At 44.0% G+C, this 16,108-nt stretch overlaps 1 protein-coding gene across 1 annotated transcript in view; it reads left to right on the top strand.

Moving 5' to 3' along the window:
* The window catches only part of LOC116073264 (inhibitor of carbonic anhydrase), a 42,585-nt gene extending 37,724 nt beyond the window's left edge, over positions 1–4,861 (top strand). The window contains exons 15-17 of the mRNA XM_031345044.1: positions 814–998; positions 3,389–3,575; positions 4,689–4,861. Of these exons, the coding sequence (XP_031200904.1) occupies positions 814–998; positions 3,389–3,575; positions 4,689–4,723 (407 nt within the window). The 3' untranslated portion in view covers positions 4,724–4,861. The remainder of the gene's footprint in view (positions 1–813; positions 999–3,388; positions 3,576–4,688) is intronic.
* The last annotated feature ends 11,247 nt before the right edge of the window (positions 4,862–16,108 follow it).

Below are 16,108 nucleotides of genomic sequence, written 5' to 3'. Positions count from 1 at the left end.
GTGTGTGTGTGTGTGTGTGTGTGTGTGTGTGTTTTGCTTTTTGGCTGTTCTTGTTTTTGTTCTTGTTTTTGAGACAGGGTTTCTCTGTGTAGCCCTGGCTGTCTTGGAACTCATTTTGTAGACAAGGTAACCTTGAATTCAGAGATTGACCTGCCTTTGCCTCCCAAGTGCTGGGATTAAAAGCATGTACCACCACTGCCTGACAACCTTAATTTTAACACTCTCTAATGTATTGAATTTTCCCTTTTGGTTAACACTCCCATGACTGTAATTTTAAATTTTCATTCAGTTCTGCAGAATTTCACCAAGGGTCTTGCTAGGCAAATGGTCTACAGTGAGCTACAGCCCTGGCATTTTATTTGTTGATTGATTGATTGATTTTGAATTTTATATATATGAGTCTTTTACCTGCATGTATGTATGTATACCACTTGCATGCCTGTTGCCTGTAGAGGCAAAAGAGAGAGCATCAGATCCTCTGGAGATCGACTCCTGGCCTGGAGCGGCAGGCACTTGTGAGTCACTGTGTGGGTGCTATGACTCAAACCCAGGTCCTCTGGTCCTTAACCTCTGAGCCAGCTCTCTAAGCATTCAGATCTATATTTTAAATTTACATGTGTTTACTTAATGTCTGTCTGTTCTAAGGTCAGAGGACAACTTACTGGAGTCAGTTTTCTCCCTCTATCTTGTGGGTCCCAAGGATCCAACTCAGGTCCTCCAGCTTGGCAGCAACTGCTTTTGTTTGTTTGTTCGTTCTTTGTTTTTTTAACTCACTGAGCCACCTCACTGGCCTCGACATCATTCTCTCCTTAGGGAAGAACCCCGAGTCTTGGGCTAAGGGTCTGAAACATGAAGACTTTGAGCTGCTCTGCCTTGATGGCACCAGGAAGCCTGTGACGGAGGCTCAGAGCTGCCATCTGGCCAGAGTGCCAAACCATGCTGTGTTCTCCAGGAAAGATAAGGCTGGCTTTGTTCGAAGAATACTCTTCAACCAACAGGTATGGGTACCCATGCCTACTCCCTGTGACCCAGTGCCTGGTTCCCAGAGCTGTACTGATGCCCAGGTGCCCATGCACCCAGCTTAGCTCATGCTCTTTCTCCCTAAGCAGGAGGCCCTGGGCTTATCAGTCCTGTCTCTGGTTATATCTGGGGCCCACTTGTTCTGCAGCTCTCTAGGAATCTTAAGAGGACAGCCTGAGATTTGTAACCTTGAGAAAACACATAGGATCTCTTGGGCCTGGTCAATTTCCAAGAGAATGAATCCCTTTTCTCTTCTTCTGTTGCAATAAGTCCAGGAGTTGTTGGCTCAGTGGCTGAGCCAAGTGTAGCAAAAGCAGTGGCTTCTCTAACTGACTTGTGGCTTGATAGGAATTTGTCTTTTTAACCTGGATAATCTGGGGCTCCGTCTGGGCTTGCTGAAAGTTAAGGAGCCAAATATCTAGATACTTTATGACCCTATTGGAAGCCAACAGGAGCTGATCTTATGGATTAGCAGATGCCTAACCCAAATGATCTGAAGGAAAACCTATAGACTCCTCTGCCTATTGTAATAGATATCCCGTTCTTGGAGGTTCCCCAAAGAAGAAATCCATGTTTTATCATATATTACTTTCACATCCCTGAAAAAAAAAATCGTGGCCCGGTATTCCAGTTTTCTTCTCTCTGCTGTGCTAGGACACTAACCAAAAGAAACTTGGGCACAGAGATGGTTTATTTGGCTTACAAGTTTAGTCTGTTACCGGGGAAAACAAGCAGGAACTCAAAACAGAAACCTGAAGGCAGGAACTAAAGCATAGACCGTGGAGGAACACCACTTACTGTCTGGCTTGAGACTCACATTGAGCTACCTTTCTTGTATAGTCTCAGCCTACCTGTTGAGGTATAGTACCACCCACGATGGGCTGGGCCCTCCTATATCAAGTATTAAAAAAAAAAAAATACCCGCCGGGTGGTGGTGGCACACGCCTTTAATCCCAGCACTTGGGAGGCAGAGGCAGGTGGATTTCTGAGTTCAAGGCCACCCTGGTCTACAGAGTGAGTTCCAGGACAGCCAGGACTACACAGAGAAACCCTGTCTCAAAAAAACAAAAAACAAACAAACAAACAAACAAAATACCCATAGACATGCCCATGGGCTAATCTAACAGAGGCTTTAGTTAACTGAGAACCCCTCTTTCCAGGTGTGTAACACTGACAATCAAAATTAACCTTCACACCTAGGAAAACCATTGAAATAAGAGAGTCTTTGACTGTGGACATCTTAGGGGGAAAGTCTCACACAAGACAAGCTGCCATATTGGTGAATATGGAAATCAACTAAGGAAGAGAAGTAGGATGAAGATGTGGGACTGGTTGGAGTTCAGAGACCAGAAGAGGAAGCAGCAAGGGAAGACATGAGAGGACCTTGCCTGTAGTTTTAAAAAATAGTTACTGCCTTTTCCTGGGATGGCAGCTGGCTCAGCTCTGGGATCGGCCATCACCGCAGCCCTGACACGGCTTGTCTTTCCACCCACCTTCACCCCTGGGGGTGTGTGTCTCACTATCAGCCCACTCCCGAAACCCTTTAATCCATGGATAAAAGACACACACACACACACACACACACACACACACACACACACACACACACACCTTTGTTACCTTAACTTGCCTGCTAGGCACAATTGCTGAGTGCAAATATCTCCTGCCTGGAAATGCGTACCCTTACCAATTTATTATCTCCGTCTCTCCACTTGCCCTAAACTTAGTGGCTTGTTCCAATTAGCCCCTGCCAAACATCTTTGGTCACCCTCCCGTAGCAGAGGCCACAGGCCCTAGCTTCCCCCAAGGCCTTACATGTTTGCTCCAAAGCATAGCAGAAAAAGCCTCTCTCCTTCCTTTGTGTCTCCCCTTTCCTCCTGGGACCGGAAAGTCCCACCTGTACCACCTGCCCAACAATTAGCCCCTGGCTTTCTTTACTGACAAGTCAAGAGCCAGTTGGGGAAATGACATTAGCAACAGAACCTCCCCCTACAGGAGGGTGATCCAGACAGCTGGGAAAGCACCTGGCCCTGGCTGGCTAACTGGTGGCATATGGTCAGCTTTCTATTTACGTTTCTTTACATACAGCACTGCACCATGTGATGTTAGTGTCTCCACTGACAAATGAGCAAACAGAGGTTGACTGAGCGTGGTGAAGGATTTTCTTAAGTTCACATAGCAAGGAAAAGATGAAGCCGGGATTCAAACCCACAGACCACGCTTCCTGTTATGACAGCATTTCCTAAACTGTTGCTGGGTCCAGGGATTGCTCCAGCTGAGCAGTCCAGAAGCCTTTAGTCTTCTAGAAAGAATAGACACCTCTATGTTTCCTGGCACCCTCAGTGACTGTCTGTTGGTTCCAATTCAGGAGCTCTTTGGAAGAAATGGATTTGAATATATGATGTTCCAGCTGTTTGAATCCTCAGCTAAGGACCTGCTTTTCAGCGATGACACAGAATGCTTGTCTAACCTTCAGAACAAAACAACGTATAAAACATACCTAGGACCACAGTATCTTACCTGGATGGACAACTTTAGACACTGCTTGTCCTCTGGTAAGTAGAAACGACCACCAAAGAGAAATAGCAGGAGATTCGAAATCAGTTTGTTTATGTTAAGAACTCGGCTGTTTCAAGTACTCAGCTGATATAGACAAGGGCATGGAGAAGTAGAAACTTCCTCTTTGCCTTGAAGAGTTGGAGTTACCATTGAGCCAATTCAATTAGACAACAGTAAAAGACACCATCTAGGTAATGCTTAGTTATTTGAAGCAGACAAGAAGTGTAGAAGAACTTGAAACCACTTAGGAAATGAAGCTAATAACATAAGTATTCCCATTTTATTTGGGGCTTGGGAAATGACACAAGCTGTATGTCTTAGTTAGGGTTTTCATATATGAACAGACACCATGACCAAGGCAGCTCTTATAAAGGACAATATTTAATTGGGGCTCGCTTTCAGGTTCAGAGGTTCAGTCCAATATCGTCAAGGCAGGAACATGGCAGCATCCAGGCAGGCATGGTGCATGAGGAGTTGAGAATTCTACATCTTCATTTGAAGGTTGTTAGAAGACTGGCTTCCAAGATGGGAGTTTTAAAGCCTACACTCACAGTGACACAATTCCTCCAACAAGTCCACACCTACTCTAATAATACATACCTCCTGATAGTGCCACTCCCTGGGTCAAGCATATTCAAATCACTACACCCATGAAGGACTGATTTTTGATGGTTTTATATAAAATGCACAAACATCAATGAAAACAAATACAGCATGGTTTAGTCCTGTGGGAATCTTAGAATACATATTTTAGATGGCATAGATGTCTCAAAAAAGAAAGAAACTGGGGAAGATAACATAACCATTGGGCATATGCCTGACTTCTTGTAGCATCATGTTGTGTGTTAGGGATAATCAAAGCAGGGAGAAAGGACAGTGCAGGGATTCAAGGTCAGGAAGGAAGGGTGGGTTCTAAGGATAGGCATGGTAGGACATACAGGGTCAATGAGGGTCTTGACTCATCTCAACTATGGCTCACTTTTAGAAGACAGGAGTGTTTCTAACATACTTTCAAGAAATTCGCTTTTAAGGGATGGAAATCAGAGCAGAGAGGAGCGTGGCAAGCATGGGCAAGGTCTGATGTTGTTTCCCTTGTGTTTGATTTACAGGACTGCTGGATGCCTGCACATTTCACAAATATTAATCACCATTCAGTTGGGGGGTAACCCAAGGACTGGGGATCCAACTGCTTGCCTCTATATAGGCTTGTGCCGACAACTCTATAACTCAGTGTCATAATTGAAACAGAAAATCAATAAAAATATCTTCCCAGAGAGCTTCACTGAATGTCCTCAGGTTTGGTTTAGTCCTATAGGAATCTTAGAATACATATTTTATGTTTTTGTTTGTTTGTTTGTTTTTTGAGACAGGGTTTCTCTATAGCCCTGGCTGTCCTGGAACTCACTCTGTAGACCAGGCTGGCCTCAAACTCAGAAATCCGCCTGCCTCTGCCTCCCAAGTGCTGGGATTGAAGGCATGTGCCACCACGCCCGGCAGAATACATATTTTAGAATACATATCAGAATACAAGATTTTTTTTATTAAAATTGTGACTCTGAGTTTAGTATCTATAAACATTATATCTATAAAAAATTATAGCTGGTGAGATGGGTAAAGGTAACAACCTAGGTTTGAGCTCTGGGACCCACACAGGGAAAAGAATGGATTCCCACAAGTTGTCCTCTGACATCCACATGGACAAAGTGACATGAGTGTGCCACCATGAACATACCTGCACAAATAAGTGTAAAAATACACCTTTGGGGAGGTGGCCCCTTGGGTTAACGCTTAGTTTGAAGTGTGGACCCCCAACATTCACGTGAAACCTGATTGTGGCTGTATGTTTCTGTAACCTGAACACTGAAAGCAGAGATGGCTGAGCTACAATAGTCAACTTAAGGTTCCTCAAGAGACCCTCTCTCAAAAAATAAAGGTGAGAAAAAGATACCTGGTGTCAAACTACAGCTTCCATATGCTCATACATGTGAGTGTGCATGCACTGCACACACACACTTTAAAAATAAAATAATGTACTCCTAAAATAATTCTACCAAGCTAGTTTGACTTATCTCCTTATAATCTGATTATTTTGCACAAGAGACAACTAATTCAATGATAGTTTGAGCAAAAAAAAAAAAATCTGTCTAAATACTATCCAAGCAATAATACAAGACCCCTCACACACACACACAATCACATCAATGTTCAACAGAAATGACTCACATAATAACAAGAAAGGGTAAGGAATGGTTTTGTGTCTTTTAAAATATGGTTTGAGGGTCTGTGCAAGCATGAGAGCCTGCATTTGGATCCCGAGCACCCATGTAAAAGACTAGGTATAGCGATGTGCACCTGTAACCCTAAGGCTGGGGAAGCAAAGATGGGAGGATCCCCAGGGCTCATTGAGTGGCCAGGCTAGCTGAATGAAGCAGTGACCTTCAGGTTTGAGAGACTGTGTCTCAAAAACGAAGGTGGAGAGCAGTAGAAGACGGCATTCAACATTTACCTCCAGTTCACCTCCAGCCTCCACATGCATGAATGTGTGTGTGTATACAAATGCACCCTGACACGTAGAAATACAACAGAACAAATTATGTTTTGACATTTGAAATTAATGTCAAAGACAATCCAAGTCTTAGTTAATGATTCCTAAAAAATATTAAAATTCCTGCAAACAGTGTATCTTACTGCTTGTGCAGGGCGCTTTCTGAAAGTGCGACAAGTTCGTTATCAAAGATTTCACAGTTGCTAGTTAGTCTAGGATGACAGCTTGTGACAGCCTCTTAGCAAGTGTGGATTCAGAGCCAAGACATGTTGTTAAAAGTCAGATTCACGCAGGTGGGCAAAAGTGTACCCTCCTTCCACAAACAGCTAAAAATCTGGGGGAAAATATGAACCAGCTCTTTGTGGACATTAAACAATAACGGTGAGGAAACGACATCCACGGAGGAAGGGAAAGAAGAGGTGAGAAGATGATGACGGGCCTTCTGCCAGTCTGAAGTTTCTAGAAACAGAGATAGAAATCTGAGGTCACTGTGACTCGGATGAAGTGCCAGCTAGGATGGGACTTTGCCAGGAAACTCTCCAGGATCCGCATTCCAGTGTCCTTGATGTACCTGCACCAGTGTAGATTGAGATCAAAACCCACGAGAGGGGAAGAGGGTAACAGAGAGACTTAAACCCCAAACAGCTGCCAGGGCTTGAGGTCATCAATCATGCAAGCTTCCAGCAAGCAGAGCGAAGAGCCCTCGCCCAACTCGAAGGTTCTCACTATGGGGTATGCCTTTGATGTGGGGTTAAATGGCCAGCGAAGGGGCAAGGGGGCAAGATGGATGGCTCAGCAGTGAAGAGCCCTCGCTGCTCTCACAGAGGACTTGGGCTCAGTTCCCAGAACCTACTTCAGGCAGCATACAAGCACCTGTAATTCCATTTCTAGGGGATCCAACACCCTCTGCAGGTCCCTGCACACATGTGGTGAACATAAACCCACAGAGGCACAGGCACATACACATAAATTTAAAAACTAAATATTTTATTTTATTTTTAAAAAAAGATTTATTTATTTCATTTATATGAGTGCACTGTTGATGTCTTCAGACACATCAGAAGATGTCATCAGATCCCATTACAGATGGTTGTGAGCCACTATGTGGTTGGTGGGAATTGAACTCAGGTCTTCTGGAAGAGCATTCCATGCTCTTAACTACTGAGCCATCTCTCCAGCCCCAAGACTAAATATTTCAAATGACAATTGATTAAAGGTGACTCCTTCTAGCCTCCAGTGGAGCTGGCACTACCCTCAAAGGACCCCACTGGTCTGCAGGCATCTTAACTACCCTCCAACACAAACTCCAATACCATGAGACCGAGGCAACAAAATTTAAGTAGTTGCCAGGGCAATTCACATAGTTGCATCCTAATTAAAAACATCTTCAGATTGCAAAGAAGCATGGAACTGTTACAAAGTTAGGAGTGAGGGTCTACCAACAAAAGCATGTTTAAAAACCAGAGACGAGGGGATTCAAACAATAACCTTTTTAAAAGATTTAATTTCAAAAGAATTTAAAAACTCTGTGTCATGTGTGTGACTGGGTGTGGCTTTGCACAAGTGCATGCAGTGCCCACAGAGGCTAGAAGAGGAGAGCAACAGATACCCTGGACCTGGAGTGCAGGCAGTATGAGCTTCAGGAGTGGGTGCTGGGAACAAAGTTGGGTTCTTTGCAAGAGCAGCTCCTCACGAGCCATTGCTCCAGCTCCACCTTTTCTTGTTAGATAAAGCAATGAGATCATTCATGCCTGGTGCTGGAAATCTAGCCAATTACACATTTGAAATTAATGTCAAAGACAATCCAAGTCTTAGTTAATGATTCCTATGCAAAAATATTAATTAAAGAGGCCATGAGAAGAATCTAGGATTGGAGGAGGTTAGAGGGAGGATGGAGAAGCTATGTAAATCAACACAAATATATAAAAATTAAAAATAAATGTAATGCAAATAAAATATTTAAGGAGAAGAAGAAGAAGAAGAAGAAGAAGAAGGAGAAGGAGAAGGAGAAGGAGAAGGAGAAGGAGAAGGAGAAGGAGAAGGAGAAGGAGAAGGAGAAGGAGAAGGAGAAGGAGAAGAAGAAGAAGAAGAAGAAGAAGAAGAAGAAGAAGAAGAAGAAGAAGAAGAAGAAGAAGAAGAAGAAGAAGAAGAAGGCCGGGCAGTGGTGGCACACACCTTTAATCCCAGCACTTGGGAGGCAGAGGCACACGAATTTCTGAGTTTGAGGCTAGCCTGGTCTACAGAGTGAGTTCCAGGACAGCCAGGGCTACACAGAGAAACCCTGTCTCGAAAAACAAAAAGAAAAACAACAACAAAAACAAAAAAGGAAGGAAGAAAGAAAGAAAGAAAGAGGATTTGTTTATCTTAGTTTTGGAGAAACGTCCAGATCGGGATCTTCATCAGCATGGTTCCAGGTACCAGTCTTGTGCTGATCTCCAGACAACTCCAGAAAGAGTTGTTATAAACACATCTGAGGATCTAAAGGAAAAGGTGACTATAACAGAGGGAAAAAAGTGTAAGGTAAGAAAGAACCAGTGGTTCAGAGAGACAGAGAGTGCTTGCTGGGGCTGGAGAGATGGCTCAGTGGTTAAGAGCATTGACTGCTCTTCCAGAGGCCCTGAGTTCAATTCCCAGCAACCACATGGTGGTTTACAATACTTCCAACTAAATTGGCTTGGGGGCAACCCTGTGGTGCTTTTTTTTTTTTTTTTTTTTTTTTTTTTTTTTTATTTATGACTCATGTGGGAGGGCCCAGTTCATTGTGGGTGGTGCCATCTCTGGGATGTTGGGTCCTGGGTGCTATAAGCAAGCAAGCCAAGCAGGCCATAAAAGAAAGCTAGTTGGAATCATTCCTCCATGGTCTCTGCCCAGTTCCTGCCTCCATGTTCCTGCTTTGAGTTCCTGCTTCTTTTACTGATGGACTGTGATATAGAATTTAAGTGGCATAAAGCCCTTCCCTCCCAAGTTGCTTTAAGTCATGGTGCCTTATCACAGTAATAGAAACCTTAACTAAGACAGGCTCAGGTAGTTTCTGGAGCAGAGGACTTATTCCTTCTGGGTCTTATGCCATCTCCCTAAAGACTGCCTGCACCAAGGAAGCCACAGACAAGCCAATCCTTTATGCTATGGGTTCTGGAAGATTCTCCTTCAGAGTTTCACTTGCTACAGAATCTCCAAGCTGTTAACCAAAGCTGTAGACAATATTGACTCTAGTGACCTTCAGTTTCTGCTACTATCTGCTCCACAATGAAAACTAACCTTGCCGTCCTAAGTGACACAGAGCTGGGGCAAGATCTTGAGGTTTGGGTCCACTGGTGTGTCTTATTGGCACTGGGAACCACTGTCAAGTGTCTGCAACTTCTCCCAAACCTAAAATCTTGGCAAAAGCAGCAGAGATATTTGACATATTGAATATCAATTGATGGATCCTATGGAGCCTGACTAAAAGCTGGAGACTCACCTCTCTCTCTCTCTCTCTCTCTCTCTCTCTCTCTCTCTCTCTCTCTCTCTCTCACACACACACACACACACACACACACACACACACACACACCACACACACATACACACACACACACCTTTGTAGATAGCTTCTGTGTATCTGTATCTCCAGTTGAGTGGGTTTTCTGAGACCTCCCCTTCTGTCATCATTAAGGAGAATGGGAATGCAGGTTTGTTAGTTCATTTTAGGTGCTAACCTGAGAGGCTGGTAAATTTTGTTAAATTGCATATACATAGAAGTTATATAGCAATTAAAGATTTGTCCACGAGTAACATTCCTGACAAACAAAAAAGATAAGTCCATTCAGTTGAAGAAACCAACAGTTGACACCAATGACTTGTAAGTCTGGGAATTTGTACAGGTCAGAGGCTTAATTTGGACAAGCTGGGAAGGGAGCTGGACTTCGGTCCTCTTTTTCCATGGTGAGTAGGGACATTAAACAACAGCTTAGACTGCGGGGACAACAGAGGGGCCAGTGTTCTGTTTGTCTTGGTCCTGGGAGCCTTGGACTCTGCTCAGTTTATCAGGTCACCTGCCTATGAGTCCACCTAAAAGTCCGAGCCTTAACATCTCTCGATGAAATAACAGGGAGAATTAAATCCTGAAATAAACCTAGGGGAAAACACGAGAGGCACTTTCCAGGAACAAGACAAAGGGGACATCTCGGGACACCAGCCCCGTGTCTAGGCTCCTGTGTCCTTGTCCTACTGGGCAGCGGACCAGCTATATCCACTGCCTGGCCCCAGTTTGTTTTTTTGAATCTGTGAAGTGTGGTTGTTATAGTAGATACTCTCTCTCTCCCTGTGTCTTGCTGATGTCCCAGTAGTAATGGAGGGGATCATGATTTTCACCTGTCAGTTCAGAGCCAGCCTCTCAGTAGCATGGTCGGTAGTTGTCATAACAAGGAAGATATTTGCATTTATATTACTAAGGGGATACTGGAGCTTAAGAATAAAAAGCTTGCCTGTTATTAGATACCTTGTTTGTGGCCTAAGATTGAAGTAGAGTCTTTATATGTTTTATTACTCCTTGGATGGTACAGGATGGTACCTGGCCCAGGTCAGTCATATAGATGGAGGTCACTGGTAATTTGTATAGAGACAAACAAACAACTCACAGCTAAGTCTTGTAGCATGCACTGCCTAGGATCTAGTGACCTTTAAAGGGCTCCCTGATAAAAAAATGGAACCTAAGAGCTAGGTACTCAGGAGGCAGAAGTAGGTAGGTGGTTGTGAGTTCAAGGCCATCCTGGTCTACAAAGTGAGATCCAGGCTAGCCAGGGATACATACACAAGCAAAACAAACAAACAAATAAAAAAATCCAAAAACTAACAATAATAAAAATAACCACCAAAGAAATGGGACCTGAGGAGAAGCTAGGCTCCGAGGACTGTGCCCACAGGACTTAAGGGGCTGGATATTGGTCAGATTATAGATACAAGCACAAACAGGCATGTCTCAGCACCGTGTTAGGTCAATTTCTAACTTATATCCTGAGATCTGGCACCGCTGGCTTCTGTGGTTGCCTGCACTCACAAGCACACCGCCGGCCTCTGCCATATAATTAAAATAAAATAAAGTGGGTTGGAGAGATGGCTCAGTGATCAAGATTCTAGAGGACCTTAGTTCATTTCCAGTACCCATATCAGATACCTCACTAATTTAGATCCTCTATTAACTAGGCAAAACACACACACACACACACACACACACACACACACACACACACACACACACACACCAGGGTCTCATGTATCCCAGGATAGCCTCAAACTTGTTATATAGCTAAGGCTGGGTTGGCATTCTTGAATCTGCTATCTCTGCTTCCCTAGTGCTAGGATTACACGCATGCACATTGTGAGTGTGTGTGTGTGTGTGTGTGTGTGTGTGTGTGTGTGTGTGTGTGTACACTGTAGACATGTTTATGTATGTGTGCAGAGGCCGTAGGTCAATGTTGGGTATCTTCCTCATCATTCTGTACCTTATATTTTCAAGACAAGAGTCTCTCACCTAACTTGTAGTTCACCAATTCAGCCAGGCTGGCTAGCGAGTGAGGCCTGACAACCCTCTGTCTCTGCTTCCCCAGTGCTGGGATTACAGCTGTAAGTTGCCACACCCAGCTTTTTACATGGGTGCTGGGATCTGAACTCTGGTCTTTATGTTGGTGTAGCAAGCACTTTACTAACTAGCCATGTCTCCAGTCAGCTAGGGTAGACATTACTAATCTCTCCAGTTGGCTAGGATAGGCATTACTAATCTGTTCTGCTGGCTAGGGTAGGCATTACTAATCTATCTCTCCAGCTGGCTAGGGTAGACATTACTAATCTTCCTAGTGGATGAGAAGCAGTCACCTGAGGAGCTTAACTAACTTGCTTAGTTCATTATCTACCCTCCAGGTCTTCATTTATAGAAGAAAATGATCAAGTCACTTAAGTCAGCAGAGACTTATCAGTGCCATTAGCAGGGAGGACCACAATGTGACTTCTTGTCCCCATCTTGTCTTTCCTGCTAGGACTTCCTCCAATGTTTGAATAGTTCCTCTTCTATCAGGATGCCATCAGTGAAGGCCTTCTACAAATTAGGATCTGGGACTGACTGTACTTCTGCAAGCCAACTTCTCTATTTGAGACTCTCCCGGTGTTTGAAAGTCCAGACTCTTTGTGATCTAGTTCTCTGGCCTACTTTAGAGTTCTACTTTAGAGTGCCTTCCCTTCCAGGCCGAAGCTTCCAACTTTGTCCCCTGGGAGAGGGATCCCTGGAATCAGGGACTGAAGAAGTTTCTGTGACAGATGTGGCACTGTCACTGTTTTGCATTTCCTCCCCAAATCTGCCATACTGTGGGCCATTAAACCGTGGTCCTGGACTTTAACCTCACCTTTTACAGGTCTGTTCAGATGTCTGGTAAACAGCATGCCGCAGGAGACCTGCATTCCTGCAGGCCCCACTTTGATCAGGGACTTTTGTTCCTTTACACATGAGACTTCACAGAGTCCACTCAGTTCCAGGGTCAGTGGCCTCTCTAGGTGTTGGCTTCTGGTTTAGGCAGAGCCTTGCTGGGTTGAATATTGTACTGGACTGGGAAAGGTACCTCTTAGCAGCTCCTCAACTGCAGAATGGAAGTCTTGGGCTTCCACACACAGCTCTGGTCTCTCCTAGCTCACCACAGCAGGATGACTGGGTGGGTGGAAAGGAGTACAAAGCTTTGTTTCCCTGGAATGTTCTGAGAGCCTCTGCTCTGATCTTCATTCTGAAGTGTAGCCTCTGTTCTTCGAAGTCCTCTATGTACTGTGGAGAAAAGATGGTCTCCCTTTCTCTCTCCTCTTTTACTGGAATCAAACAAACAACAAAGATAAAAATGAATCCATTCTCACTCTTCTCCTCTCCTCTTCTCTTCTCTCCTCTCCTCTCCTCTCCTCTCCTCTCCTTTCTCCCCCCTCCCCTCCTCTCCTTTCTTCTCCTCTTCTCTCCCCTCCCCTCCTCTCCTCTCCTTGAGTGGCTGGGACTGAAACACATAAGAACCTAAGGCTGTGAAGGCACCTGGAAGATAAGGAGAATAGTGATGCACAGAAGCAAAGGGAAAGGAGAGTGAGATGCGGGGGGAGAGGGGGTCCTTGTTCTCACTGATAGGAAGGGGAAGGAGACAACTAGATGGTGGGGTATGGTTCAATTGCATTGAGCTCTCACTGCAAGGATGGAGAGAAGAAAACTAGAATACATGCAGTGGTTTAACTGGGACTACTAGTCAGTCAGTATGAATTCATGGTTGCCAGAGAGGAAGGCACACACACACACACACACACACACACACCACAGGGATGCAAAATAGGTACAGCTATGTGTGTGTATACATGCATGCCCATACAAACATACACATGCATACATACACATACATGTGCATCCTAGCTCTGTCTGCAGAAGAGTCTTGTTTGTGGTCAATGAGTCCTCAGCAGCAGGCTTCCAGAATGCACTTCTGAACATCATTCTTCACTACAATGCTAAGTAAGTCTCCATGGAGTTTTTGGTTCCAGAAACACAAACCCCAGAGATGGTGCAGAGAAGACACAAGGTGGACTTGATTAATGGGGCATCTTAGAGTACGCAGTTGCTCCAGGAGACAGTGTGGTGATAATGAGAAAACGAGGACCGGCGAGACGACTTGGTGGGTAAACGTACTTGCCACTAACCCTGATGATCTGAGCTCAGCCCCAGGAATCCACAGTGTCCTCTGACCTCCACACACTGCCACAGCACACAGGTGCTCACAAACATACACATGCAGGTGTGAAATGGATAAGTAAGTATAAACAAAGAAAATATCCTTGAAAGACAAATAAGGTGAACAATGATGTTCTGGGTTATAATCTACAGCATAAAATCGGAAGCCATGAGTCCGCACTGATCTAAATGATAGGGGGATAAATATGTGAAGAAGGGGAGGCTTTTCCTTACTTTAGGATGCTAATCAATAAATCTAGAGGGAATGAGAGGATCAGAGGACCAGCAGTTCATAATCAGTGCAATTCATTCTGGCAAGAACCACTACTGACTGCTAAGACCAGTGGGCAAAAGTCTTACTAGGAGAAAAATATGAAATAGTCTCTTAAGTATCTCTTTGCCCACTTCTTACTAATTGAAAATGGGAAAGAAACAGGCTGGGTGGTGGTAAAAACCTAACAGACACCCTCACCAAGAAACAGTTAACTGCACAGCCTGTGCCATGTGATACAGTGTCACCTCTTCAAGGTTGCTGCCAGAATCAGGAAATCAAAGTCTCATGATGAGGTAATCTCAGAAAAACCCAGGTCAAGGGACTCTCCCCAGAATAGCCATCAAATACGCTAAATCCCATCAGCATGATACAGCTCAGCCAATACCGGAACACTGGGAATTCTGCAGGACAAAGATCTGGTTTCTTTAACAAGTAAACAGCATAAAATGCAGGGGATCACTTTAGAGCAGAAGAGACTCTGGGATAGACCTCATGCAGCATGCAGATCTCAATAGACACCACATAGCACGTAGAGCTTCATAGACCCTACATAGCAAGCAGGTCTCAATAAACCCCACGCAGCGTGTAGATCTCATTTAGGATCTACTTTGAGATCCTAGTTTCATTTTGCTTTTAGACCAGCACAGACATTTGTAGGTTGACTGAGTAGTAAGGGGGGTCTGGTGGCCATTCAGCAACTAAGAGACATTCCCTTCATGTCTGACAGCCTGAGGGCACCCTGAAGACCCACAGTGGAAGGAGAGAAACAACTCTGAAAGTTATCCTCTGACCTCCATACTTGCAAGCAAGTGCACACATGCAGACACAAATAACAAAGAAATGATAAAATAATGCTGGATAGTAGCAAATAGATGGTAATACAGAATCATTATCAATTTCTATAGATGTGTCAATAGTGTTATGCAATATTTCCTATGTGTTAAAGATATATCACATACTGGGGGAAATAAGATAATTGTCACTTCAGAAAAAAAAGGGAGGGAGGGAGGGAGGACGGATGAAATAAGATAGACAAAACACTGAGCACTGTTGAAACTGGGGGTTGTCTGTGGGCGTTTGCTGTGTTACTGCCTCTGCCTCTGTGGAGGTTTGAAAACTCTCATGTGAAGGAAGGAAAAGTATCTGAAAGGGACTTCACACCCCAGAAGTAAAATCAAAAGTCTATTTTCCTTCTCAGCGTAGGAAATTGGAGTGAGAATAGCGACTAGCCATTGCGTCGATGTGTAGGTACACACCATTAAGAACGAGCTCGAGTGAGCCAAACAAGGACGAGATCAAGAGACATGCTCAGATGGATGAAGAAAAGCCCATGAGGCCTCAGCCTTAGACAAAGAGCTACAGGCTCCAAGAATTGCTGAGAGCAGGAGAAACAGCCTTCCCCAGGGAGAAGCACACCAATCAGTTATCAGATACCAAATGGTCAGCCAGCTCTGAACACACGCACAAGTAACATTATACAGACTAGGCAGGCTGTATGTATGTGTTTAGGAATATATGTGAATACACAGATATGTATGCAACAACAATCAGTGAAAAAAAAAAAGACACCGTGAATTTGAAAGAGAGCAAGGAAGGGTATATTGGAAGGTTTGGAGAGAGGAAAGGGAAGGGTAGAATGATGTAATTATAATCTCAGAAAGTATACAAAATATTTTTTTAAAGGGACTGAGGTTGACTGTGTCTTTTTTGCTCACTGCCTTTAGTCCAAGATCACTCTAAAAACAACTTATGTAATTATATGTACCATCAACACTTGAATTGGTTATAGCATATATCTTGGTTCAGGGTTGGGCAAGGGGGTCAGAAAAAAACCAAATGCAATCTATTCTTATCACGTATGCCTTGCCTTGCACAACCAGCAAACACCCGGAGACTTTTGTATTTGTATGTGACCTGCGGAAATATATGGTCGTTTTATATCAAAGACATACAAATATTTCTTTTCTTTTCTTTTTCTTTCTTTCTTTCTTTT

The sequence above is a fragment of the Mastomys coucha genome, unplaced genomic scaffold (genome assembly GCF_008632895.1).
Source record: "Mastomys coucha isolate ucsf_1 unplaced genomic scaffold, UCSF_Mcou_1 pScaffold23, whole genome shotgun sequence".
Classification (NCBI taxonomy): domain Eukaryota; kingdom Metazoa; phylum Chordata; class Mammalia; order Rodentia; family Muridae; genus Mastomys; species Mastomys coucha.
This window is presented reverse-complemented; position numbering and strand designations above follow the sequence as displayed.